Source organism: Myotis nattereri (assembly GCF_964212035.1).
Source record: "Myotis nattereri genome assembly, chromosome: 15".
In the NCBI taxonomy this organism is placed as follows: Eukaryota; Metazoa; Chordata; class Mammalia; order Chiroptera; family Vespertilionidae; genus Myotis; species Myotis nattereri.
Genome location: NC_138090.1, coordinates 57841138 through 57866419, shown reverse-complemented (window position 1 = coordinate 57866419; position 25282 = coordinate 57841138). Strand labels below are relative to the sequence as shown.

At 64.5% G+C, this 25282-nt stretch overlaps 3 protein-coding genes across 4 annotated transcripts; 1 reads left to right on the top strand and 2 right to left on the bottom strand.

Annotated features, from left to right (window-relative positions):
* Positions 1-26: 26 nt before the first annotated feature.
* Positions 27-8670, top strand: SLC27A5 (solute carrier family 27 member 5). Its single transcript, XM_081107290.1, has 10 exons — positions 27-732; positions 1731-1940; positions 2247-2405; positions 4441-4565; positions 5843-6037; positions 6114-6204; positions 7009-7207; positions 7616-7713; positions 7823-7953; positions 8043-8670. The coding sequence occupies exons 1-10, from the start codon at positions 42-44 to the stop codon at positions 8217-8219; spliced, it is 2076 nt and encodes a 691-aa protein (XP_080963416.1). The 5' UTR covers positions 27-41; the 3' UTR covers positions 8220-8670.
* A 1552-nt stretch (positions 8671-10222) lies between these two features.
* On the bottom strand, positions 10223-14198 carry ZNF446 (zinc finger protein 446). 2 transcript variants are annotated; one of them, XM_081107273.1, is made up of 6 exons: positions 13766-14198; positions 13497-13683; positions 13236-13330; positions 12026-12110; positions 11566-11667; positions 10223-11428 (listed from the first exon to the last, which is right to left on the bottom strand). In XM_081107273.1, exons 1-6 carry the CDS (start codon positions 14105-14107, stop codon positions 11016-11018), a joined length of 1224 nt encoding a protein of 407 aa, XP_080963399.1. In that variant the 5' UTR covers positions 14108-14198; the 3' UTR covers positions 10223-11015. The 2 variants fall into 2 exon arrangements, with proteins under 2 accessions (XP_080963399.1, XP_080963400.1); XM_081107274.1 differs by lacking the exon at positions 11566-11667.
* A 4014-nt stretch (positions 14199-18212) lies between these two features.
* Positions 18213-23626, bottom strand: ZNF324 (zinc finger protein 324). The gene is made up of 4 exons (XM_081107272.1): positions 23291-23626; positions 21110-21236; positions 20731-20847; positions 18213-20157 (listed from the first exon to the last, which is right to left on the bottom strand). Exons 1-4 carry the CDS (start codon positions 23306-23308, stop codon positions 18770-18772), a joined length of 1650 nt encoding a protein of 549 aa, XP_080963398.1. The 5' UTR covers positions 23309-23626; the 3' UTR covers positions 18213-18769.
* Positions 23627-25282: the final 1656 nt, after the last annotated feature.

Sequence of the window (25282 nt, the reverse complement as noted above, 5' to 3'; positions counted from 1 at the left end):
CCGCGGCCCGCGCTCCGCTCGGAGGACAGACAGCCGGTGCCATGGGCGCGGGACGCCGGTCGCTGCTGCTGCTGCCGCCGCTGCTGCTGCTCCTGCGGGGCGCGGAGCTGCCCGCCTGGCCCGTGGCCGCGGCCCCCGCGCTGCGCTGGCTCCTGGGCGACCCCGCCTGCTGCGCGCTGGTCGGCCTGGCGGCGCTGGCGCGGCCCTGGCTCCGGCCCTGGATGCCGCCCTGGCTGAGCCTGGCGGCCGCGGCCCTGGCACTGGCCCTGCTGCCGCCCCGGCCGCCCCCCGCGCTGCGCTGGCTGCCCGCGGACCTGGCCTTCGTGGCGGGCATCCTCCGCGCGGGCCTGGCCATCCGCGCGCGCTTCCGCCGAGCGCCCCCCGACACCTTCGTGGACGCCTTCGAGCGGCGCGCGCGGGCGCAGCCGGGCCACGCGCCCCTGGTGTGGACTGGCCCCGGGGCCCGCGCGGTCACCTACGCGGAGCTGGACGCCCGGGCCTGCCGCGCGGCGTGGGCTCTGAAGGCGGAGCTGGTCGCCCCCGAGGGCGCGGGGCCCCGGGAGCCCGCCGCCCTGCTGATGCCGGCGGCGCAGGCCGTCCCCGCGCTGGGCCTGTGGCTGGGGCTGGCCAAGCTGGGCTGCCCGGTGGCCTGGATCAACCCGCACGTCCGCGGGGCGCCCCTGGCGCACTCGGTGCTGAGCTCCGGGGCGCGGGTGCTGCTGGTGGACCCTGGTGAGGACCCCGAGGCCGAGGGGGTGGGGGGCGGGAGGGCGCAGGGCGGGGGGCACAGGGGCCAGGAAGGGGCCGCACGGGAGCCCCTTGAGCCCGGTCTCCCCCCCCCCCCCCCCCCGCCGCTGGGAAGGAATGCTGAGGGCGCCGAAAGGCTTTTGTGTTTTTTCCTTTTTTAAAAAAATATATATTTTATTGATTTTTTACAGAGAGGAAGGGAGAGAGATAGAGTTAGAAACATCGAAGAGAGAGAAACATGGATCAGCTGCCTCCTGAACATCTGCTACTGGGGATGTGCCCGCAACCCAGGTACATGCCCTTGACCGGAATCGAACCCGGGACCCTTCAGTACGCAGGCCAATGCGCTATCCACTGAGCCACACCGGTGAGGGCTGCTTTTTCCTTTTTTAAAAATTTTTTTTAAAATATTTTTATTGATTTCTGAGAGGGAGAGGGAGAGAGAAACATCCATGAGAGAGAATCATGGATCAGCGCCTCCTGCACGCCCCAAACTGGGGGTCGAGCCCACAACCCGGGCAGGTGCCCTTGACCGGGAATCTATCCGTGACCTCCTGGTTCATGGGTCAGGTCAACGCACAACCACCGAGCCATGCAGGCTGGGATCCTTCTTCTGCGCCATGGCTATTTCAATCCTTTTTGCCAATACTAACCTTTTTTTTTAATCCTCACCGGAGGATATTTTTCCCATTGACTTTTAGGGAGAGTGGAGGAGATTGGTTGCCTCCTGCACGTGCCTTGACCAGGGTCCGGACAGGGGAGGAGCCCGCAACCAGGGTACCTGCCCTTGATGGGAATCGAACCCGGACCCTTCGGTCCGCAGGCCGGTGCTCTATCCACTGAGCCACACTGGCCGGGCCATGGGGTTCTTTACAAAAATGCAGAAGCGTCCTCTGCCGGCTGCACCCTCTGCGGCTTGGGTTTCCCCTCGCCACCTGGAAGGGGGGCCTTGCCTCAGGTTCCCCTCCGGTGCGTCCCTGCAGACCTCCGCGAGAACCTGGAGGAGATCCTCCCGCAGCTGCAGGCGGAGCACGTGCGCTGCTTCTACCTCGGCCTCACCTCCCCGACGCCGGGGGTGGAGGCGCTGGAGCCCGCCCTGGACGCCGCGCCCCCGGACCCCGTGCCCGCTGACCTGCGCGCGGGCATCACACGGAAGAGCCCTGCCCTGTTCATCTACACCTCAGGGACCACCGGTGAGGGCATCCGGCAGCCCTGCCCCAACCTCTGACCTCTCACCCTGACCTGACCCAAGCCCGGCCTCCAAAACACAGGCTGCGCTTCCATGGGGACATGTGGCCTGGACTCTGCCCCGAAATGTCATTGGAGGGATCAGGGCCAGAATCTTGCCTTTTCCTAGCGGGCAGCCGCTGAGGCCCTAATGGAGCTCTGGGATTCGACCTCTGAACCCCAAACCCAACCTGACCTCCTTAAAGCCGCCCCCCCCCCCCCGTGGAGACCCAGCCCTGCAGCCCCCCACCCTCCCACTCTCCATCCCCCAGGGCTCCCGAAGCCGGCCATCCTCACGCACGAGCGGGTGCTGCAGATGAGCAGGATGCTGGCCCTGAGCGGGGTCACAGCTGACGATGTGGTCTACTCCGTCCTGCCCCTGTACCACGCGATGGGCCTGGTCCTCGGGGTGCTCGGCTGCCTGGAGCTCGGTAAGCCCTTCCCTGGGGACGCCTCCTGTCCCCGGGGGTGCAGGCTGGGTGTCGGGGTGACAAGGCCTCACAGGTCGCCCAGCACCCTGGGTGCTCACCTGGAACAAGGAGCATACAGCAGGGAGCCCCAGGACCCCTGGGCAGAGGGGCGGGCACCCAGGTGGCTCCCCAGGGCTGTGTTGGGGTCAGGAGGTGACCGCAGCTGTGTGAGGTCACATGTCAGTGAGGACGTGCTCAGCAAACACTGCTCTGGCCGCCTCCCTGGACAGCTGACTAGGAAGTCACCTGGGGCCTTTCCATGGTCATTTTTTTGTTTTTTTTTTAAATATATATTTTATTGATTTTTTTACAGAGAGGAAGGGAGAGGGAGAGAAAGTTAGAAACATCGATGAGAGAGAGAAACATCGATCAGCTGCCTCCTGCACACCCTCCACTGGGGATGTACCCGCAGCCAAGGTTCATGCCCTTGGCTGGAATCGAACCTGGGGCCCTTCAGGCCGCAGGCTGATGCTCTATCCACTGAGCCAAACCAGCCACGGCAAAGCATTGATTTCTTGTTCCACTTACCTATGCATTCATCGGTTGCTTCTGTATGTGCCCTGACTGGGAATCCAGCCGTCAACCTTGGGCTATCAGGATGACGCTCTAACCACCTGAGCTATTCAGTTAGGGCTTAAAAGGTTGTTGTTTTTTTGTTTGTTTGTTTGTTTTTTTAGATCATGTGCAATTTCAAACCTACACAAGAGCAGAGCAAAGCGTTTGATGAAGTCCCCAGTGTACTCACCCAGCCTCCACAATGACCATGTTGCCAGTTTTATTTCATAGGCACTTCTCTCCTTCCGGATTATTTTAGAACAAATCTATTATTTTAGAACAAAACTATTGCAGTAGGAATCTCTAACATACAAGGACTTACGTGAACAGCAACTCCATTATCATCTGATGTGCGCTTCCTGTTCAGATGTCCCCAATCACCAAACTGTCTTTTTATCGCTATTCTCCTCATTGGTCTCTGCTCCTCTGTGACCAGTTAGACTGGAAATTCCCTCTAGAGCTGTTGGTACATTCAGTTCAACTATTCTTTTGTTCTTTGTTTTGAGAGAGAGAGAGGGGGAGAGAGAGAGAGAGAGAGAGAGAGAGAGAGAGAGAGAGAGAGAGAGAGAGAGGAGAGAGAGGGAGATTGTTGTTCCACTTATTTATGCATTCACTGGTTGATTCTTGTGTGTCCTGACCGAGGATCAAACCCTCACGCTTGGCCCCCTGGGACGACGCTCTAACCAAGTCAACTACCCAGCCAGGGCCTTCAGTTAAATTATTCCTGGCAAGCCCTAGCCGGTTTGTCTCAGTGCATAGAGTATCGACCTGGGGACCAAAGGGTCCCGGGGTTCAATTCTGGTCAAGGGCAGGTACCTCAGTTGTAGGCTCCTCCCCAGGCTGGGGCCCTACATCGTCGCTGTTTCTGTCTGTCTGTCCCTCTCTTCTACTCTCTCAAAACCAATGGAAAAAATATCCTCGGGTGAGGGTTAAAAATAAATAATTCTTGGCAGGAACCTGGGGGGTGTCCTTTCCAAGGACCCAGCACCCCTTCTATATGTTACCTCCCTGTCAAAAACACAGCATCAAAGAAGACACCACTGCTACTAACCAAACTCATAAGCAATCGTCCCTTTGGGTTCAGGGATAATTAACCCACGTGAGCTCCCTTCCAAACACCACCCACTCAATTTTCCATCTACCTATCTACCCACCTATCCATCTGCTCGGCGAAACATTCATAAAATATGTATCATAATCAAGAACGACTGATGCTCACAGCCCTTACTGAGCCGTGCGCACTGTGTCGGGCACCAAGCTTCCCACACATTCTGGAGGCAGGATCTGAACCCAGGCCCAGCCCACCTATGCCTGGCTGGACCAGGGACCAGGGACCAGAGAGGAGCCCGGGATCACCCTGTGCTTCAGGGGCCACCGATCAAGGCAGCTTCTCACGGAGGCTGGAAGCAGGGCCTGAACCCGTTCCTCTCCCGCCTCCCAGGAGCCACCTGTGTCCTGGCCCCCAAGTTCTCCGCCTCCTGCTTCTGGGAGGACTGTCGGCGGCACGGAGTGACCGTGATCCAGTATGTGGGCGAGGTCCTGCGGTACCTGTGCAACGCTCCCCAGGTGAGGCGCCAGGCGAGGGCTCCAGGTGCACACCGTCGGTGTAAAACCGCAGCTGCCACCCTGGGCGGCGTTGACCGGTGGTTAGAGCGTTGGCCCGTGCACTGAAGGGTTGTGGTTCGATTCCCAGTCAAAGGCACGTATGTGGGGTTGCAGGTTCAATCCCAGGCAGGTCCTGGCACGTGCAGGAGGCAACCAATCAGTGTGTCTCTCTCACATCAATATTTCTCTCTCTCTCCTCTCTCTTTCTCTCTCTCTCTCCTTCTCTCCCTTCCATTCTCTCTGAAAGGCAATGGAAAAAATATCCTCCTCAGGTAAGGATTAACCAAAAACAAATCAAACAAAAATAATTGCCCGGCTGGCATGGTTCAGTGGTTGAGACTTGACCTATGAACCAGGAGGTCACCGTTTGATTCCCAGTCAGGGCACATGCCCACTTGCAGAAGGCAGCTGATCAATGATTCTCTCTCATCAGTGATGTTTCTGTTTCTCTCTCGCTCCCTCTCCCTTCTTCTCTGAAATGAATAAAGATATAATTTAAATTGCAGCTGTCACACCAGGTAAAGGTCTCAGGTACATTCAGGTACAGGACTTGAGCCAGTCGCTCAGGTAACACATCCCAGACCAGAGCCACATACACTGATCACCCAATATCCTGGCTTCTTGGATGATCCCCTGAACTGCCTTGAGCAGGTGACTTCACCACACCCAGATTTAGGGTCCTCATTTGGAAATCGGGGGTAACCTCCGAGGGGATATTGTGAGAACTAAACGTGCAAAGTGCCTAGAACACGATGGGGCTCAGGGAAACCCCATTAGAGGGGCGCAGCCTCATCCGTACAATGAGTTACCCCGGTAACTGTCTCCAGGCAAGGCCCCCCGTCCCCTCTAGGTAAAGCCTCCAGGCAAGTCTCCAGGTAACTGCCCCGAGGAAGGCCCCTAGTAACCCCCCAAGATGAGGCTTCAAATCACCCCCAGGTTACTTGCAGGTAAAGGCCCCTAACTAACGCCACCAGCTACAAGCTCCAGGTGTCTCTCCCCACATGAGACCCCAGGTGAGGCCCCCAGTCACCCTAGGCATCCCTCCAGGTGAGGCCCTCAGGTAGTATCTGCAGGTAACCTTCCAAGTACAGATGCCAGATATCGGATCCCAAGTGAGCCCCCCTGGAGCCCCCCTGGGTATAAACCTCCCACCCAGAGATAGCTCCCAGAGAAGGGCCCAGGGCACCTCCCACCGACCGAGGGCACCTCCTCCTGACCCTGCTTGGGCATCTCTGCAGCGACCCGAGGACCGGACGCACACCGTCCGCCTGGCGATGGGCAACGGGCTCCGCGCAGACGTGTGGGCGGCCTTCCAGCGACGCTTCGGCCCCATCCGGATCTTTGAGGTCTACGGCTCCACGGAAGGCAACGCCGGCTTCGTCAACTACCCCGGGCGCCGCGGGGCCGTGGGCAAGACGAGCTGCATCCTCCGAGTGAGTGGGTCGGGGTGGCCGGGACCCTGGTGGGAGCTGAGCGCCCAGCGCCTCTGACACCCCGCCCGCCACGCAGGCGCTGTCCCCCTTCGAGCTCGTGCAGTTCGACACGGAGGCGGCGGAGCCCGTGCGGGACAGGGCAGGGCTCTGCGTGCCCGTGGGGCCAGGTACCTGGGGGACCCTCCTGGGAAGCAGGGACCCCGTCTCCTCCGCGGCCGGAGGTGCTGGGCGGTGGTGTCTGCAGCGCTCACCCGACCCTGAGTCCCGTCGGTCCCCCGGGGGCCCCTGTCCGGCCCCCCTGCCTCTCAGCTTCTCGGTTCTCGCGGGCACCCCGGCCTCCGCCTCTCTCTGCTGAGCCTCCGGGTGCCCGCGGGGCCTGTTCTCTCCGCCTCCCAGGCACCCAGCTTCCCCCACCTTCTCCTCGGGTCTTCTCTGCTGGCCACACCCTTTCTTCCCGCCACCACTTGTCTCCATCCCTCAACCATCCGTGTTATCCTTTCCCTATTTTTAAACATATTTTTATTGATTTCAGGGAGGGAGGGAGGGAGGGAGAGGAACATCGATGATGAGAATCACTGATCCGCTGCCCCCTGCAGGCCCCACACTGGGAATCGAGTCCACAACCCGGGCAGGTGCCCCGACCCAGAATCGAACCCTGACCTCCTGGTTCAATCCCTGAGCCACGCGGGCCGGGCATCCTCTTCCTATTTTTTTTATGTTATTAATTTAATCTTATCTTATTTTTTAGTTTTTTTCCTTTTCCCATGTTTAATGGGCACCCCATGCCACCCTCTCTCCCGGTCCGTCCCTCCTCTTCCGTCTCCCTGTCCCCGGGTCTCCCCGTCTCCATCGCTGGGTGTCTCTCCTCTGAGGGTCCGGGAGGTGGAGTCCACCTTGTTGGACTCTCGGGCGGGGGCCGTGGGCTCCGAGAGGCCTGCCCTGGTTCACGCCCGCCTCCCGCTCCCGCCCAGGGGAGCCCGGGCTGCTGCTGACCCGGGTGCTGGGCCGCAACCCCTTCCTGGGCTACCGCGGGCCCCGGGAGCTGTCGGAACGGAAGCTGGTGCGGAAGGTGCGGCGCGCGGACGACATTTACTACAACACCGGGGACGTGCTGTCCATGGACCGCGAAGGCTTCCTCTACTTCCACGACCGCCTCGGGGACACCTACCGGTGCTGGGCGGGGCTTCGGGGGCGGGGCCCCCGGGACATTCCGATCCTAGAGGGAGGCGGAGCTTCTGGGGCGGGGCTTGGAGGCGGGGCCACCAGGGCTTTCAGATCCTACAAGGAGGCCGAGTAAAGAGGCGGGGCTTTCAGATTTCGGGGGCGGGGCTTGGGGCGGGGCCACCAGGGCTTTCAGATCCTACAAGGAGGCCGAGTAAAGAGGCGGGGCTTTCAGATTTCGGGGCGGGGCTTGGGGGCGGGGCTTGGGGGCGGGGCCACCGGGACTTTCAGATCCTACAGGGAGGCCGAGTACAGAGGCGGGGCTTTCGCATTCCAGGGGGCGGGGCTTGGTGGTCAAGGGGCGGTGCCCGCTCGTTCCCAGGGGCGTGCTCTCAAGCACCTGCTCTCACCCCGCAGATGGAAGGGTGAGAACGTGTCCACGCGGGAGGTGGAGGGCGTGTTGTCACTCGTGGACTTCCTGCAGCAGGTGAACGTCTACGGCGTGTCCGTGCCAGGTGCGGAGGGCGCCCCTCACTTAAACCGGCAGCAGCGGTGCGGGTGGAGGTGCGCCGTCCGGATGCGAGCGCAGGGGGAGCTGAGAGCGCCTGGCGGGTGCGCTTCCAGGGTGTGAGGGCAAGGTGGGCATGGCCGCTGTGCAGCTGGCCCCCGGCCGGGCCTTCGACGGGCAGAAGCTGTACCAGCACGTCCGCACGTGGCTCCCGGCCTACGCGGTCCCCCATTTCATCCGCATCCAGGTGAGCTCGGGGCAGGGGGGGCCGTGGCTGGGAGGCGGGAGGTCGTGGCCGCGGGAGTCGCGGGTGGAGTTGCAGCCCCGCCCCTGCAGGACGCCCTGGAGATCACCAACACCTTCAAACTGGTCAAGTCCCGGCTGGTGCGCGAGGGCTTCGACGTGGGCGCCATTGCGGACGCGCTGTTCGTGCTGGACGGCCAGGCCCAGACCTTCCGGCCGCTGACACAGGACACGTACCGGGCCGTGTGCGAGGGCACCTGGAAACTCTGAACCGCTGGCCGGCGGACGGGCACGTGAAGGGGCCAGGCCAACGCTGACCGCTGTCGAAAAGCAATAAAAAACGGGAGCACTTTGCCATCGAGCTGCCGCTGCTCTGCCAGCGGAGCCACCGTGCAGGTCTCACGTCTCAAGCCTTTTGACTGTGAAGACGGGGCCAAATCGACCTTGTGTCCTGAAGATCTGTTTGCAGGAATAACAAGAAAGCAGTTAGGACCGGTGGACTGGTGGCTACAGAGCTGAAAAATGAAAAGCAATGGCACTGCCTCCCGTCTATGGATGTAATTGCGCCCCTGCCCTTTCCCATGAATGTCCCTGGCCTCTGTCTCCTGATCTGAACACTACTGGGCGTCTGCCTGAATCAGTACTTCAGGAATAGTTATTCCCCCCCCCCGACCCCCACCTGCCTAATTTTCAAATAAACGCTAGTTTCGTCTCGCTTTGGAAGCCTCTTTCTCTTTTTCATATTTTTAGTAGTTTCAGAGAGAAAGAGAGAGAAATCGGTTGCCTCCCGCATACACCCCAACCGGCACCTAACCCAACCCGGGCAGGTGTCCGACTCCAACCAGCGACCTTCAGGTGCAGGGAAGACTCAGCCAACTGAGCCGCACTGAGCAGGAAGAAAAGGGGGGATCGCTGGGGGGAAGGCGGGTGCAGAGGCCTCTGAGGTCGGGGTCTGCAGGGTCTGCAACCGGACGTGCCCTCAGGGCGCAGTGGGCGCTGCAGACCAGAGGTCACGAGAAAGGAGCCCCAGCGCAGAGGCCTCCGAAGGGTCCCCAAGGCTGAACGTGTCCCCCGGGGCATTGTGGGAGCTGCGGGCAGAGGCCAGAGAACGTCGAGGCCTCTATGACGTATGAGGTCTTTGTGACGTAAGGAGTACCGTCACAGTCCCGAAGTGCGGCCTGGAGCATTGTGGGAGCTGCGGGCAGAGGCCAGCGGATGTCCATGCTCCTCGCTCCCGGCATGTGGAGTCGAGCTGCTGCCAGAATCCATCAGGAACGAGGGGACCCACCAGGGACTAGCGACCACCCAGGGCCACGGGAATTCCCTGAGGTCAGGGACCGGAGACACCCCCCCCCCCCCGTCCTCGTCACGTCCCCTGCGGATCTCGCCCGCTTGCCCACCTGTGACCGCTCCATCTCCAGCCCGGACGCTGCCGCAGGCCCAGTGTGAGCCCCGGGTCGGAAGGTCCTCGGATTCTGGGGGTGGTGGAGGCGGCCCCCGCCCTCTCCGGGCTCCAGGCTGCAGCCAGGTCCTGCCCTGCTCAGGCCATCCCCCAGGCCGCCCATGTCATACCCCCCCCCCCCCCCCGCTTCCATTCTTTCTGAAAATCAATGGGAAAATTGGTGAGGATTTCAAAAAAAAGGGGGGGGGGAAGGCAATAAAATGGATTCTCCCCTAGAGCCTCCAGGAGTGGCCTGCCCTGATGACACCTGGATTTAACTCAGTGAAACTGTTTCACAGTCACGAGGGAACAAACGTGTGCTGTCTGGGGCCCCCACGCTTGGCTTGTTGAAACTAGAAGTGCACTGAGAATGTCGGATGCCTGCGGGGACCCAGCTGTGCTCGGTGGGCAGCAGGCTGCTGGCCCTTTGCTCCCCGGCTCTCTGCTGACCAACTGCATGGCTGTGGGGGCACAGACCCGACCTGCAGCTGTGCGGGCGGAAGGGACTTGTCCTCTGAGCCCCTTCCTACTCGTGCTTAGAGGAGGCCCTGCTGGACCTGGACAGCATGATGCTCAGCGAAATAAGCCAGTTGGAGGAAGATAAACACACATGACCTCACCCATGTGTGGGGTATAATGATCAACATAAACTGATGACCAAGAATAGACCCAGAGACAAGTGGCAGGGCAGGGGGATAGAGAGCAGCCAAAGGGCTTGTGTGCACGCACATCAGCATCACCGATGGACAGACACAGGGCGGCGGGGGCTTGCCCGGGTGGGGATGGCTGGGGGGAGGGGGTTCAATTGGAGAAAAAGGAGACAATGTAAAACTTTAGACAAAAAAAAGGCTTTAGAGCTTAAACAAGATCTAATATGTTCTATAACATGAGAGAAACAATAAATAAATAAGCGTGTCACCGAGAAAAAAAAGAGTCCCTGCTCTGACCGAAGCTCGGCTGGTTGGAGGTTTGGGTTTGATCTCCCGCCAGCGCACAGGACCCAGCCGGTGAACGCACGTCAGTGGACCGGCAACTTGATGTCTGTCTCTCCTTCCCCTTCTCTTTAAAGTCAGTTTTAACAAATAGTAAGTCCCCTCGGCGTCCGCTCAAGCTGGGACTCGGGAGCCCAAGGACAGCAAGGCGGGAGGAGCCGCTGACCGCTGACCGCCTGACCGCAGAAGCCAGAGGCCAGCGTCGCCGCCAGGAACCTCCCGACGGGGAAAGCGGGGTTCATTGCAAACCCGCGGCCGCGGAGAGCGTGCGGCTCCCTCCCCGGCAACAGCGGCCCTGCCTCCGGGCTCCTGCGTCTTCCAGGGGAGACCGGCAGCTCGGGGCGGAGGAAGAGGTGGTTTCTGAGCATCGCACCGGGGCTGGCGGGTCCCGGGGCAGGAGCGCCGTCAGCCTCCGTCAGTCCCACGTGGGGAGAAGGGAGCCGGGAGGTCACCCTGGCGACCCAGGCCCCAGGTCGGGGGAGGGAAGCGGGCTTCCCGGCGCCGGTGGCTTTCCGGAGGGCTCTTCCCGGGCACTCGCCCCGCTCCTGCGCCCTCGGCTGCCCCAGGTCCTCCAGGCGGCAGCCAGCAGGCTGGTCCAGGCCCCGAGGCCCGAGGGGGGCCGCCGCCTCCCGCTCAGGGGTCCCCGGGCCGGTGGCCCCGCCGGTGGATGACCAGCTGGGATTTCCAGTCGAAGCCGCGGCCGCAGTCCCCGCACACGTGGCGCTGGCGGGCGGCGTGGCTCTTGCGGTGGATCACGAGCTGCGACTTCCAGCTGAAGCCGCGCCCGCACTCGGCGCACGTGTAGCTCCGGGCGCCCGGGGGCGCGCGCCGGGGGTGGCGCGGGGCGCCCGGCTCCCGGGGTCCCTGCAGCGGCCGCGGGGCGCCCGGGCCGCCCTGGTGCGCGCGGTGGTGGATGACGAACACCGACTTCCAGTCGAAGCCGCGGCCGCACTGCTCGCAGGTGTAGGGCTGGCTGCGCGCGGCGTCCGGCTCCGGGGGCGGCGGCACCGACGCGGCGGACCCCGACGGGCCCTCGCGCTCAGCTCCTGGGGAGGACGGGCGGCCCGGTGGCCCGGCGCTGGGACACTGGTTCCCCTTCCCTCTGGGCCCCCCGCGTGCGCGCCACACCAGCCGCCACCCGCCCGGGTCCGGTGCCGCGTCTCATGGGCGGGGCTGCGCTCACCCGTGCGGAGGCTGCCCGGGCCCTCGGCCCCCGCGCTCGGCGACCCCGGCTCCAACCCCGGCTCCAACTCGGCCCGCGGGTCCGGCAGGGGAGGCGGTAACCCTGATGGGGGCGGGGGCGGGTGAGGGCCCAGCTCACCGAGGGGCGGGGTGGGGCCTGGGCGCCCCTCTGGAAGGAGGGAGAAGGCGGGGTGCAGGCAGCGGGGGGCGCGCAGGGAGGCGGGGTGCAGGCAGCTGGGGGGCGCGCAGGGAGGCGGGGTGCAAGCAGCTGGGGGGCGCGCAGGGAGGCGGGGTGCAAGCAGCTGGGGGGCGCGCAGGGAGGCGGGGTGCAGGCAGCTGGGGGGCGCGCAGGGAGGCGGGGTGCAGGCAGCTGGGGGGCGCGCAGGGAGGCGGGGTGCAGGCAGCTGGGGGGCGCGCAGGGAGGCGGGGTGCAAGCAGCTGGGGGTGGGCGCCGTCCTCACCCTGGGAGACCACGGAGCCGTACTTCTCCAGCATCTCGTCCCAGTACAGCTCCTTCTGCGACGGGTCCAGCAGCCCCCACTCCTCCTGCCCCGAGTTGGCCATCACTGCGGGGCCTCCATCCGCCCCCCCCCCCCGCCCCTCCACAGCCTCAGATGACTCCGAGATGGGGTGTGAGGGCTGGGGAAGCCGGGCAGGGAGGGAGCGGCCCCACCCCACTTCTGGCCGGACAGACCGAGCTCAGGACCCCTGGGCTGTGGGGAGGCAGAGACAGGCCAGCCCGCCCCGCCCTGTGGCTTGAGCAGTGTGTCCCCCGCAGAAAACCAGGGGCCTCCAGACACCTCTCCCCCCGGAGACCCTCCTTGGGGTCACGGCAACCAGATGTGGGCGCCTGGCTGAGGGGGGCTCAGACAGAAGGTGCAGCCGCACCCCGGGGAGCAGTGATGCAGGTGCAGGTGCCGTACATGGGTGGGGCGATGGACTGTGTCCTCTGTGTGCACAGGGGAGCGCTTTGGGGCTCCCCCACCCCTGGACGCACTCCTGGCCCATGGGGTCCCCCCTCCTAGCCTATGCGGTGTCCCCTCATCAGCTCCCAGAGTCCCATCGCTGGGAGGGGCTTTGCTGGGCTGGGAAAATAAGTGGTGACAGGGCAGGCCGCAGCCACAGCCAGGACGGTGCTGGCTGGAGGTGAGGAGGACTTGAACTCTGCCTCTGCCACCCCCTCGATTTCCTAGGGGCCATCAGGCGTGGAAGGGGCTTCCAAGCTCATCTGAGCTGGTCCTTCCACTGGCACGCGGAGGGGAGCGGCTGAGGAGCGAATTGTGGGGCGGGGGGACTGCTGCCCACACTCAGAGCAAACACTCCAGGCAGCAGGGCCCGCGGAGCCCCCACACCCGGCGGAGGGAGGAGCTGCGGGCAGTTCCCAGGGGGAACCTCCCACTGACCCCCGAGGGGCTGGGAGGCAGGGCTGTCCCTCCCCCCTGCACACCAGGGTGCAAATCCCCGGGGCCGCAACCCCCCACTGACTGCTTGGTGAGGAGGCCAGCCCCCAACGCTTCCCCTCACTCTGAACCCCGTTTCTAAAACGCCCCCAACTGCAGAGACACCCGTCTGTCCCTCTGTCCCGCAGGGAGATCTGACCCGACTCCAATCTGGACAGCAGAGAGCCCACCATGGCTGGCCAAGGAGCCTGGAAAACCTGGGGCTGCTCACCTGCATCCTGGGCGGGTGGAAGGACGCCGCGTCAGGTTCCCCAGGTCCAACTGGCCCCTCTTGGGACTGGACCGGACTTGGGGGGCTGGCGGAGGCTAGGAAGTGAGGCCGATGGGTGTCAGGGCAGCCTCCAGCTGCAGCTGCTGCCCTCCTCCGCCAGCAGGCACAGGGCTCACAGCCATCCTCCCGCCTCTCGGGGCCCCTCGGGGTCCCCACCCGGCGATGGCTGCCCACACTCCCGCCAGGAGCCCCCACGCTCACCCATCTCCTGCGCCTCAGCCTCAGGCTCCCTCTTCACAGGGCAGCCCCCGAGCTGGGCACCCTCCGGCCCCTCCCCAGCAGCTGCCCCGAGGGGCTGCCCTCTCTCTGGGGAGTGGAGACTGGCCAGGGAGTCCTCTGCCTTCTGTGCCTCCGGGGGCACCGCCTGCTTCAGGACCTGGGCTGTGATCTGAGGGGGGGAGGCTGGTCACCGGGGGCTCCCGTCTCCCTCCGTCCGTCTGTCCCTCCACAGGCCGGCCGGCTGCACTCACCCAGCCCAGCAGCTGCCCGGGGTCCCGCTGGAGCCCCTCCACCAGGGCCGCGGCCTCCTCGGGGCTGCCCGGCCCCTGGCCCTGCACCCAGGCCTGGATCTCGGGGGGCAGCGCGCCCAGGAACTGCTCGAGCACCAGCAGCTCCAGCATCTGCTCCTTGGAGTGCGCCTCGGGCCGCAGCCACTGGCGGCACAGCCCGCGGAGCTGGGCCAGGGCCTCCCGGGGACCCGCCACCTCCCGGTAGCGGAACCCCCGGAAGCGCAGGCGCGCGGCCTCGGGGTCCTCCGGGGCGGGCGCGGGGCGCACGGAGGGCGGGCGCGGGGCGCCCAGCGGGGACGGCATGGTCGCGCCGGGAGCCTTCCTGGAGCCGAGAGGGACCTGCAGAGACGGAGGGTCAGGGCGCCGATCTCGGGCCACGAGCTTGGAGCAGGTTGCTCAGTGGAGCGTCCGGGAAAGCGCCAGCCTTTGGGGACAGGGAGCGGGGGAGAGGTCGGTCCCGGGTCAGGCGGTGCAGCCGCGAGAAGTGGGGCCGGGAGGGGGTGGGGGTCGGAGGGGAAGGGCCCGTGGGCGGAGGTGGGCGTCCTGCGGGGCGGGCTATGGGGGGCCCCGGCGGCGCCCGGGGTCGAGGCTGGACTTGGGGGCTCCGTGCTCGCCGACCACAGCGCGCTGAGCGTGCCGCGCGCAGCCTGGACCGAGCGTGTGAACGGAGCCGCGAGCCGGACACTGAGAAACTCGTCCACCTGGGGGGCTGCCCGACCCGGGAACCAGCCTCCGGGGCTCGTCTCCCGCAAATGGGAGGAGGGAGGAGGCCTTCCCGGAGGAGGCGGGAGAAGCGCGGGAGGTCGGCGGCGCCCCCGAGCGCAGGGAGGAGGGGCCGGGTCGCGGGAGGTGGGGAAACCGCGCGCAGCCCAGCCCCACCGCGCTCACCGCCGCCGCCGCGCCGGCGCTGGAGGCCGCTTCCGGGTCAACGGCACCGCGACGCCCCGCCCCTCCGTTCGTTGCCCTGGTGACGTCGCTCTGGCCAATCAGGCCCCTGCTCCCTAGGCACCGCCCTCCCTATGGACTACATTTCCCATGAGCCTCCGTAAGCAAGGACGGGCGCGGCATCCGCCGGCGGAGGCTCATTGTCAGAGGCCTCTCACGCCTGAGAACTGCTCCCGTCCTTGGGGAGAGGAGTCTGCAGAGCAGCTCAGTTCGCGGGACTCCCCTCCCTCACTGGCGGCCGTTCTCTTTGCATCCGGGTCTTAGGACTCACCAACTGCTCGGGCCGTTAAAATCCTGCGCATGTGCAAATCGGACCGAGGTCCTATTGGTTAAGCGAGGTGAGAGACCTGCCTTTTCGACCAATCAGAGTTGGCCCACTGCGCAGGCCCCACCCCCAGCGCGCTGCAAGAGGCTCGTTTTTTGGTCGCCGAGTCGTCGCCTTGGTAACGGCGTTCCAGCGTCCGCGCGCCAGAAGCAGTTTCTAAGGCAACAGCGGGAGCGTCGTCCGGCCCTGCGCAGAGGCCCGGGTCGTGTACTAGTTCGGCAGACTCGTCTCCGGGTGGTCGCACAAGGAAGCGGGGTCCGGCTAGGACGGCCCTCCTGATCCGTGGCTTTCTCCAGCGAGGAGGGTGCTGGTCCCTCCCTCGACCTCCGCGGGGCGCCCTTCCCCGGTGGGCACGTTTACCGAGGAGGAAACTGCCCCATGATTTACATCCCGAGTCTGACACACCTTCAGATAGCAGAACTGTACTGCAAGGTGAAGGCTTATGGGACGTGCTCAGCCTCTCACTTACTTTGGGGGCCAGAACTAGTAAGCTGACCTTTATTTTTAGTTTATCTCAGTAGGCAATGTACTCGTTTTTATAATCTGACCGGGGTGAGGCCAATTTTGCTTCCACACATCAAGTGGCTGGAACACGACCTATTCAATCCCAAAATGCATCTACCTGTTTGTCTGGTTTCTTCTGAGGCCGAGGAACCCCTGGCTGCCAGCTCGAGATAAAGAGCTGTGGTCTTTCTTCATCACCGACTGGAGGGGAGCTCTGAGCGGTGCATGGCTGGGCTTGTCAGCTCTTCCCAGCAGCAGCATCAGATGGGGCTGTTGTGTGGGGGCTTAGGGAGTGGGGATCCCCCAGAAACGACTCTCACCGTTCCCACTTAGGTGCAGAATGCCCTTGCTATGGGGGTGTGAGTTGGGGGCACAGAGAGGGGGTGCGAGTTGGGGGCACAGAGAGGGGGTGTGAGTTGGGGGCACAGAGAGGGGGTGTGAGTTGGGGGCACAGAGAGGGGGTGTGAGTTGGGGGCGCAGAGAGGGGGTGTGGGTTGGGGGCACAGAGAGGGGGTGCGGGTTGGGGGCACAGAGAGGGGGTGTGAGTTGGGGGCGCAGAGAGGGGGTGTGGGTTGGGGGCACAGAGAGGGGGTGTGGGTTGGGGGCACAGAGAGGGGGTGTGAGTTGGGGGCACAGAGAGGGGGTGTGAGTTGGGGGCACAGAGAGGGGGTGTGAGTTGGGGGCGCAGAGAGGGGGTGTGAGTTGGGGGCACAGAGAGGGGGTGTGGGTTGGGGGCACAGAGAGGGGGTGTGAGTTGGGGGCACAGAGAGGGGGTGTGAGTTGGGGGCACAGAGAGGGGGTGCGGGTTGGGGGCACAGAGAGGGGGTGCGGGTTGGGGGCACAGAGAGGGGGTGTGAGTTGGGGGCACAGAGAGGGGGTGTGAGTTGGGGGCGCAGAGAGGGGGTGTGGGTTGGGGGCACAGAGAGGGGGTGCGGGTTGGGGGCACAGAGAGGGGGTGTGAGTTGGGGGCGCAGAGAGGGGGTGTGGGTTGGGGGCACAGAGAGGGGGTGTGGGTTGGGGGCACAGAGAGGGGGTGTGAGTTGGGGGCACAGAGAGGGGGTGTGAGTTGGGGGCACAGAGAGGGGGTGTGAGTTGGGGGCACAGAGAGGGGGTGTGGGTTGGGGGCACAGAGAGGGGGTGTGAGTTGGGGGCGCAGAGAGGGGGTGTGAGTTGGGGGCACAGAGAGGGGGTGTGAGTTGGGGGCGCAGAGAGGGGGTGTGAGTTGGGGGCACAGAGAGGGGGTGTGAGTTGGGGGCGCAGAGAGGGGGTGTGAGTTGGGGGCGCAGAGAGGGGGTGTGAGTTGGGGGCACAGAGAGGGGGTGTGAGTTGGGGGCACAGAGAGGGGGTGTGAGTTGGGGGCACAGAGAGGGGGTGTGAGTTGGGGGCGCAGAGAGGGGGTGTGAGTTGGGGGCGCAGAGAGGGGGTGTGAGTTGGGGGCACAGAGAGGGGGTGTGAGTTGGGGGCGCAGAGAGGGGGTGTGGGTTGGGGGCACAGAGAGGGGGTGTGAGTTGGGGGCACAGAGAGGGGGTGTGAGTTGGGGGCACAGAGAGGGGGTGTGAGTTGGGGGCACAGAGAGGGGGTGTGGGTTGGGGGCACAGAGAGGGGGTGTGAGTTGGGGGCGCAGAGAGGGGGTGTGGGTTGGGGGCGCAGAGAGGGGGTGTGGGTTGGGGGCACAGAGAGGGGGTGTGAGTTGGGGGCGCAGAGAGGGGGTGTGGGTTGGGGGCACAGAGAGGGGGTGTGGGTTGGGGGCACAGAGAGGGGGTGTGGGTTGGGGGCGCAGAGAGGGGGTGTGGGTTGGGGGCACAGAGAGGGGGTGTGAGTTGGGGGCGCAGAGAGGGGGTGTGAGTTGGGGGCACAGAGAGGGGGTGTGAGTTGGGGGCGCAGAGAGGGGGTGTGAGTTGGGGGCACAGAGAGGGGGTGTGGGTTGGGGGCGCAGAGAGGGGGTGTGGGTTGGGGGCGCAGAGAGGGGGTGTGAGTTGGGGGCGCAGAGAGGGGGTGCGCGTTGGGGGCACAGAGAGGGGGTGTGAGTTGGGGGCACAGAGAGGGGGTGTGGGTTGGGGGCGCAGAGAGGGGGTGTGGGTTGGGGGCGCAGATAGGGGGTGTGAGTTGGGGGCGCAGAGAGGGGGTGTGGGTTGGGGGCGCAGAGAGGGGGTGTGGGTTGGGGGCGCAGAGAGGGGGTGCGAGTTGGGGGCGCAGAGAGGGGGTGCGAGTTGGGCACAGCTGAGCCAGGCCCAGCATCCAGACAGCTCACTTCCACCCCCAGGCTCTGGTCTGCTGGCTGTGAGGGGGGCGGGGGGGCCTGGTCGGCTCCCTGCAGGTGGCCAGCCCACAGGAGGTGGAGGTCTGGGGAGACAGAGCGATGGCTCCCAGCCATGCTCCTCCCGTCTGCCCTGCTGCAGGTTCGCATCCGGGCCTCAGCACTGGCCTGGCCTGTTACCAAAGTCCAGCTTCCAGGAGCCTTTACGTCCTCACTGCCCTGACAGGAGGAGACAGGATGGGTCTCTGCCCGTGTGTGGCGCCCTCCTGAGGTCCCCCCTCAGCGTGACACCCCCACGCGGTGGGGACACTGAGGCAGGCAGGGGGGGGGGCCCTTAGCACACCAGGGCCCGTGTCGACCTTCAGCCTCACTCCCAGGAAAGTTAATTGTCTTTTTACTGAGGAAAAGGGTAGCAGTTGTACTCGGAACAGACATAGATGGTCAATCTGGCACAGCTTCAGCCGCCCGCCCACCCGGTCCGGAGCGGCTCCCGACAGACCACGTGGGTGGTAACAGCCCGCAGACCGGCACCAGGGCGTGTGGCCCCCCACCCCCCAGAGCTGCAGGGACTTGGTTTCAACCCGGGTCCCTGTGAGAGGCCACAGGTAGAGCTGCAGCCTGTCTGTGGACCATGGGGGGTGGGGGTGGGTCCCCTTGGCAGCCAGGGATGCACCACCTCCACTCCCACTCCCCCGGGTCCAGGCATACCCCGGGACAAGGGGCGCCACCATGCGGCCTCCCCCCGGTTCTGACCGCCATGCCCCGGCCCCACCGAAGTGCCCGCCTCCTCTCCGTTCTGCAGAGCGGTCTCTGGGATGGAGGCGGCGCAGTGCCAATCCCGTCACCACTGGGGCTGGAACCCGAGCGCGCGCACAGGCTTCGCCAGGGGGACCCCCGTTGGCCGTGGGAGGGGCTGCACGGGCGGAGCTGGGCCTCAGGCCTCCGCCTGCTTGGACGCCGGCCCCGCGGCCGGGCCTGCGGCGAGGGCGGGCCGGTCCCCGGGAGCCCCACGGCGCCGCCGCGCGGGCTTCTCCCCGGTGTGGATCCGCTGGTGGTGGAACAGGGCCGGGCGCTCGCGGAAGGCGCGGCCGCACTGCGCGCACACGAAGGGCTTCTCGCCCGTGTGGATGCGCCGGTGGCTGAGCAGCACGGCGCCCTTGGCGAAGGCCTTGCCGCAGTCGGCGCAGCGGAAGGGCCGCTCGCCCGTGTGCAGCAGCTGGTGCTGCGTGAGGTTGGAGCTGTGGCTGAAGGCGCGGCCGCACTGCGCGCAGCTGAAGGGCTTCTCGCCCGTGTGCACGCGCTGGTGCTTGAAGAGCGAGGAGCCCTGGCTGAAGGCGGCCCCGCACAGCGCGCAGGCGTACGGCTTCTCGCCCGTGTGCGTGCGCTCGTGCTGGATGAGGTGCGAGTTGCGGCAGAAGCGCCGGCCGCAGCGCGCGCAGGCGTAGGGCCGGCCGCCCGCATGGATCTTGCGGTGCTGGCTGAGGTTGGAGCCGTGGCTGAAGGCCTTGCCGCACTCGCCGCAGCGGAAGGCCTTCTCGGCCGTGTGGATGCGCTGGTGCCGCACCAGCGAGGAGCTGTGGCGGAAGGCCTTGCCGCAGGCCGGGCAGGCGTAGGGCGTCTCGCCGCTGTGGATGCGCTGGTGCTGCGTCAGGTGCGAGGTCTGGCTGAAGGCCTTGCCGCACTGCGCGCACTCGTAGGGCCGCTCGCCCGTGTGCGTGCGCAGGTGCTTGAGCAGGTCCGAGCTCTTGACGAAGACTTTGCTGCAGGCCCGGCACTCGAAGGTCTTCTCTCCGGGCAGGAGGCCGGGGCCCGCCGCGTGCAGGGCCTCGCCCAGCTCCGCCCAGGGTGGGGGCTCCCGGCCGGCGGCGGCGAGGAGCGTCCGAGGCTCGTGCCAAGCTGCCCCCAGGCCTAGCTGCCCCGTGGGGTGGCCGGCCCCGAGGCCGGGGACGCTCTGGAAGGTCCTCCCCGGGGGCTCCCGCCCCGGGGGCTCCTGCGGCTGCGGGCCCGGCTGGGCCAGATCGGTGAGAGCGGCCCCTGTGGGTGCGCTGCCCGCGGGCGCCCGCAGCTGGGGTGTCAGCCGCAGGCTCACACCCGCCTCCCCGCTGCCCGGGCCCAGCAGGAGCCGCTCCCAGTAGATCACGGAGACCCCCGTGGGCTTTCTCTCTCCAGACGAGGAGCTGCCCCGACGCCCCTCCAGGCGATCTCCGGGCTCACAGGCAGCAGGGGTGCGGGGGACCCAGGGAGGTGTCAGGGGGCGCCTTTCCGGGAAGGGCCATGCTGCTTCCCCAGAACCAGCTCTGTCCTCCGCCGGGCGCTGCGAACCTGAGGGACCAGAAGCAGTGGGTGCCTGGGTCACCTGACCAGGAGGAGGGGACCCGGGCGGGCGGGCGGGCAAGGGGGGCCCCAGGTCTGGGGCTGGAAGCTGCAGAGAACTCAGCCGTCCTGTCGGCAGCGACCCCGACTTGTGGCTGCCTGAGCCGAGAGTTTGATCATGGACCCTGTTTGCTGCCTCCCCTCCTCCAGCACAGCCAACGCCAGGCCGGCAGTACCAGGAACGTCCCGGCCGAGGCAGGGTCCCTGGTGACCCCGAGAAGCGGCCTGGCCACTGCAAGTGCTCGAGAAACAAGGAGCGCGGGAGGGAAAGTGAAGGGCCGGCCGCAGAGGAGGCCGCGAGGGGAGACAGGGAAGGTGTGAGGCCAACACGCTGGCTGGGGTGGGATTCTGAGCTCTCACCGCGGCCTGGGTGCCCTCGGAGCTCCCCCTTTGAGGGCAGCCAAGGCTGGAGCCTCCAGGAGAGGCTCATGATGGAAGGAGAACAGGAGGGAGTGAGGGGGGAGGCAGCAGAGTGTGGGGAAGAGGGACCCCCCTCCCTGGCCCCCGGGGGGTCCCACTCACCAGGGCTGGGCCTCCTCTGGGCGTCCCTGGCCAGGGCCACATCCAGCCCCCTGAGAACCCAGGGCTCCTCACCGCGCTCTAGCTGGAGGACTATCCGAGGTCGGGAGGCAGACAGTCCTGCAAGGGGCAGGCGAGCGAGTGAGGGGCAGGCTCCAGTTCATGCCAGCCAGCTGCCCGACAGGACTGTCCGCATCAGGGCTCCCAGGGACAGCTTCCTGTGCCCGTGGGGAGGACCGCGTCGGCAGGGCCGGAGGAAGAGCGCGGAGCCCAGGCCCTGAGGTGCCACGGCCGGGGGAGTGGGGCTGCTCAGAGGCCCATGGGAGGTGAGGGGGTTCGTTCTGGCAACGACAAGCTTTCCCGGGGGGACCCAGGGCCTTACCCAGCGAGGCCACGTGGGCGAAGTTCTCCAGCATCACCTGGCGGTACAAGGCCCTCTGGGCCGAGTCCAAGAGCCCCCACTCTTCCCGGGAGAAGTACACGGCCACATCCTCGAAGACCATCAGCGCCTGCGACAGTGGGCGGGGGGAGACCGGCACGGCCTACGTTACGGCCCTGTGACCCAGGACTCCCTGTCCCTACGGCCACTTCCCTCAAGGGCCCTCAGACATTCCCCCTCCCCACCAGGGCTCTGCAGGTGCAGCCCCCCTCACCCATGTGGGCCCCTCTTTGTCTGGTCAGGGGTGGGACCCTTTTTTCTGCCAAGGGCCATTAGGATGTGTATAACGTCATTCACAGGCCATGCAAAATTATCAACTTAAAAAGTAGGCCCTGACCAGTTTGGCTCAGTGGCTAGAGTGCTGGCCTGCGGACTGAAGGGTCCCGGGTTCGATTCCGGTCAGGGGCATGTACCTTGGTTGCGGGCACATCCCCAGTAGAGGGTGTGCAGGAGGCAGCTGATGGATGTTTCTCTCTTATCGATGTTTCTAACTCTCTATCCTTCTCCCTTCCTCTCTGTAAAAAATCAATAAAATATATTAAAAAAAACAAAGTAGCCTGCGCTATTTGGTCAAACATTTCATTAACTCTCCCCTCGTGCCTTGGCAGGGCCAGATCAAATGACTTCACGGCCTTCTGTGGCCCGCGGGCCGGGCGTTCCCCACCCCTGGAACGTCTTAGATGCCTCCTCGCCTGCCCGCTGGCCACTCCAGACACCCCGGCCGCCCACTGGCTGCCACCCCACGGGCAGGCCCAGGCCATCCCACAGCTGGTGCTCCAGCTGCGCCTCCCCAGATGTGCTCCCACTGCTCTCGCCATAAGCAGCTGTAGGATTAATTCCTAGTGGTCCCGCCACACGGCCTCGCTGAAACTGCCCGAAGGACTGGCTGGTCCCCTCAGTCTCCACTCCGGCGGGCAGACAGGAGCCAGTTCCTCCCCTCCTAGCCACGCTCCTTCATCTTTTTTAAAAATATATTTTTATTGATTTCAGAGAGGGAGAGAGAGAAACATCAATGATGAGAATCATGGACCGGCTGCCTCCTGTATGCCCTGCACTGGGGATGGAGCCCACAGTCTGGGCATGTGCCCTGATGGGAATCAAACCATGACCTCCTGGGTCATAGGTTGATGCTCAAGCCACTGAGCCACGGTGGCAGGGCCATGGCCTTTCTATGTCCTTCTCACTCAGCGCCACCTGCCAGCCTTCCTGAGACCCGTGGGCACTGCGGGCGTCCTCCTCTCCTTGGGGCACTGACTGCCCGTCTCTGGGAGGTGGTGGGATCCCCTCCCCGACCTGACTCCCTGCCTGGGCTCAGGACACCACTCGGAGGTGGGGCAGACCCCTGCTGATTGCCCCCTGAAGCCCGACGTCCCTGCAAATTCCGGATTTCGTGTCCAGCAGCTCCATTCTTCCGGTGCTCAGACTAGGAAACCTGTGAAGGTCCGTCCCTCAGGGCACCGCCCCCTCACATGCCTGGAACTGGATAATGGGCCTCTGTGCTGGGAATGCAACCGATTTTCTGTCTCCAGTATGGTCCGCCTGCCATCATCGCCTGCTCCCTGCACCCCTTGCCCCCCGGCCTCCCACCACGCAGCTACCCTCCACGCGGAAACGGCGAGACAGGTTAAACCTAACGGCCCAGGTGGCTCAGGGTGGGGCGTCCACCTATGTCCCGGTCCCGGCACAGGCCCGGGTTGCAGGCTCATCCCCAGTGTGGGGCCTGCAGGAGGCAGCTGATCAATGAGTCTCTCTCATCATTGATGTTTTTGTCTCTCCCTTCCTCTCTGAAATCAATTGATACATATACACACGTATATTTAAAATTTCTGACCTAAAGCATCTCCAAACCTCCCGCAGCTCCCGCGCCCTCGCCATGGTCCATTCTTGGCCTGGCCAGCCATCCTCTCCCCAGGGAGCTCCACGCGGCGCAGCTCTGGTCCGGAAGTGCCTCCCACCCCAGCTTTCCCACGTGGGTGCCCCCTCCCCGCTCGGCCTCCAGAGGTGGGGACCCCGCCCGCGCGCGCTCCGCTGGCCTGGCACCGTGCCCAGGGCGCATCCGGGAGGGGAGACCCCGCTGGGGCTCGGGTCCGAGGGGCAGGAGGAGGAGGGGGTCCTCCTACTCACCTGCGTCGCCGCGGCCATCGGAACCGGCGCTGGCGACGGCCCAGCCGGACCCCCGCTCCTGGCCTCAGTCCCCCGGTGCGTCCAGGGCGCGGACCGCCACGCGCCAACCCTGCGGCGCCACGGAGGCCGGAGAGCGCGCGGGTCGGCGCCGCCCCGAGGCCCCTGGGGGCTGCCCACGCTGCACCCGAGCGACCGCGGCTGCGGGGCGGGGGCGTGGCCGGGGGCGCGCGTGGAGCGGGCCGGGCCCCACGCCTCCGGCCTCCAGAACCTCCCGGAGAACCGGCCGGGCCAGCCGCGCTCCGGCCCCAGCACCGGGGACGGCCCGACAGCCCTGAGCCCAGTGACAGTCTTGGAGGCCGGAAGTCCAGCCCCGGCCAGCGCTCATTGGCCCCGTGCGGGAGGGGCTCACGCGCTGAGCCTTCTGGGAAAGGTAGTTCCGAGTGCTTGCCGCCCAAGGTATCCATGGCAACGGCCAAGCGTCACCGCGTGGGAAGCTAGGAAGCGGAGTGGGGGCCGGGAGGCTGCTTCTCCTGGCTCACTCCTGGGCGGGCTCCGGGCTGCGAGGCTCTGAATGAGGCGGATTAGTAAGAAACCGGGAAAATTCCGTGGAAAGTGGGGAAACTGGGACAGTTAAACAAGGCCGAGCGATTTAGCGCCAAAGAACAGACCCTAAGGTCTCCCTGGCTGGTGTGGGTCCGTGGTTGAGCGTCCACCTATGAACCATGAGGTCAAGGTTCTGTCCCAGATTCTCGGGTCAGAGCACATGCCCGGGTTCTGGGCTCAATCCCCAGCAGGGGGCGTGCAGGAGGCAGCCGATCAATGATTCTCCTCATTGATGTTTCTATCTCTCTCTCCTGCTCCCTTCCTCTCTGAAATCAATAAAAATATATTTAAAAAATAAAATAAAATGCCCCCCCCCCCCAAAAAAATCCTCACCTGCCCACCCTGGCCAGGATTGATCAACTGCCTCCTGCACACCGCCCATTGGGGGATCAAGCTCAGTGGTTAGTGTCAGCCTGCACAACGAAAGGTCCAGGGTTCGATTCCAAGGGCACGTGCTAAGGTTGTAGTTTCTATCTCTCCCTCTCCCATCTCTGAAATCAATAAAAATATACTTTAAAAAACATATTACGAGGGAAAAAAAGGTAAAAGAGGCAAGATCACAGCAACAGGAGTGAGCCTGGCAGGGAGCTCCAGCCAGGGCACAGACAGGAGGAAACTAATCTACATATCAATGTTTCTCTCTCTTTCCCTCTCCCTCCCTTCTACCATCTCTGAAAATCAGTGGAGAAATATCCTCAGGTGAGGATTAAAAACAACAGAAAGACCCTGCCCTGCCCTGGCTGGTGTGCCTCAGTTGGTTGAACTGTGTCCTGTGCACCCAAAGGTCACCGGTTGGATTCTGGGTCAGGGCACCCAAAAAAAGACAAGATCCTCCCCTCACACCTCCCCTAAAATTCCCACCTTTAGAAAACAAATTTAGAAACCTCAGATAAAGGAAGCCAGAGCATGCTCTCCTTAGAGCGTGCCCACACCTTCCCCCAATTCTTTTCCGCAGGGCCCATCTTTGTTCTCTTTCTCCTAAGCTCTCAGGGCTCCAACAAGGCTTGCAACCAGGGGAGCAGCAGGCAGTGGCAGCTTGTCCGGACTACACCCCTGAAGGGCTCTCCTTCTGCCGCTGTAACTTGCTTCCTGCATCCACGCAGCCCAGCGGGCTCACTTCTGCCTCTGTGACTTTCCTAAGGGCCAAGGCAGCTCTCTGCCAGGCTCACTCCTGTTGCTGTGATCTTGCCTCTTTTATCTTTTTTTTTCTCTTAATATGTTTTTTTAAAATATTTTTTATTGCCGAAACCGGTTTGGCTCAGTGGATAGAGCGTCGGCCTGCGGACTGAAAGGTCCCAGGTTCGATTCCGGTCAAGGGCATGTACCTGGGTTGCGGGCACATCCCCGGTGGGGGATGTGCAGGAGGCGGCTGGTCGATGTTTCTCTCTC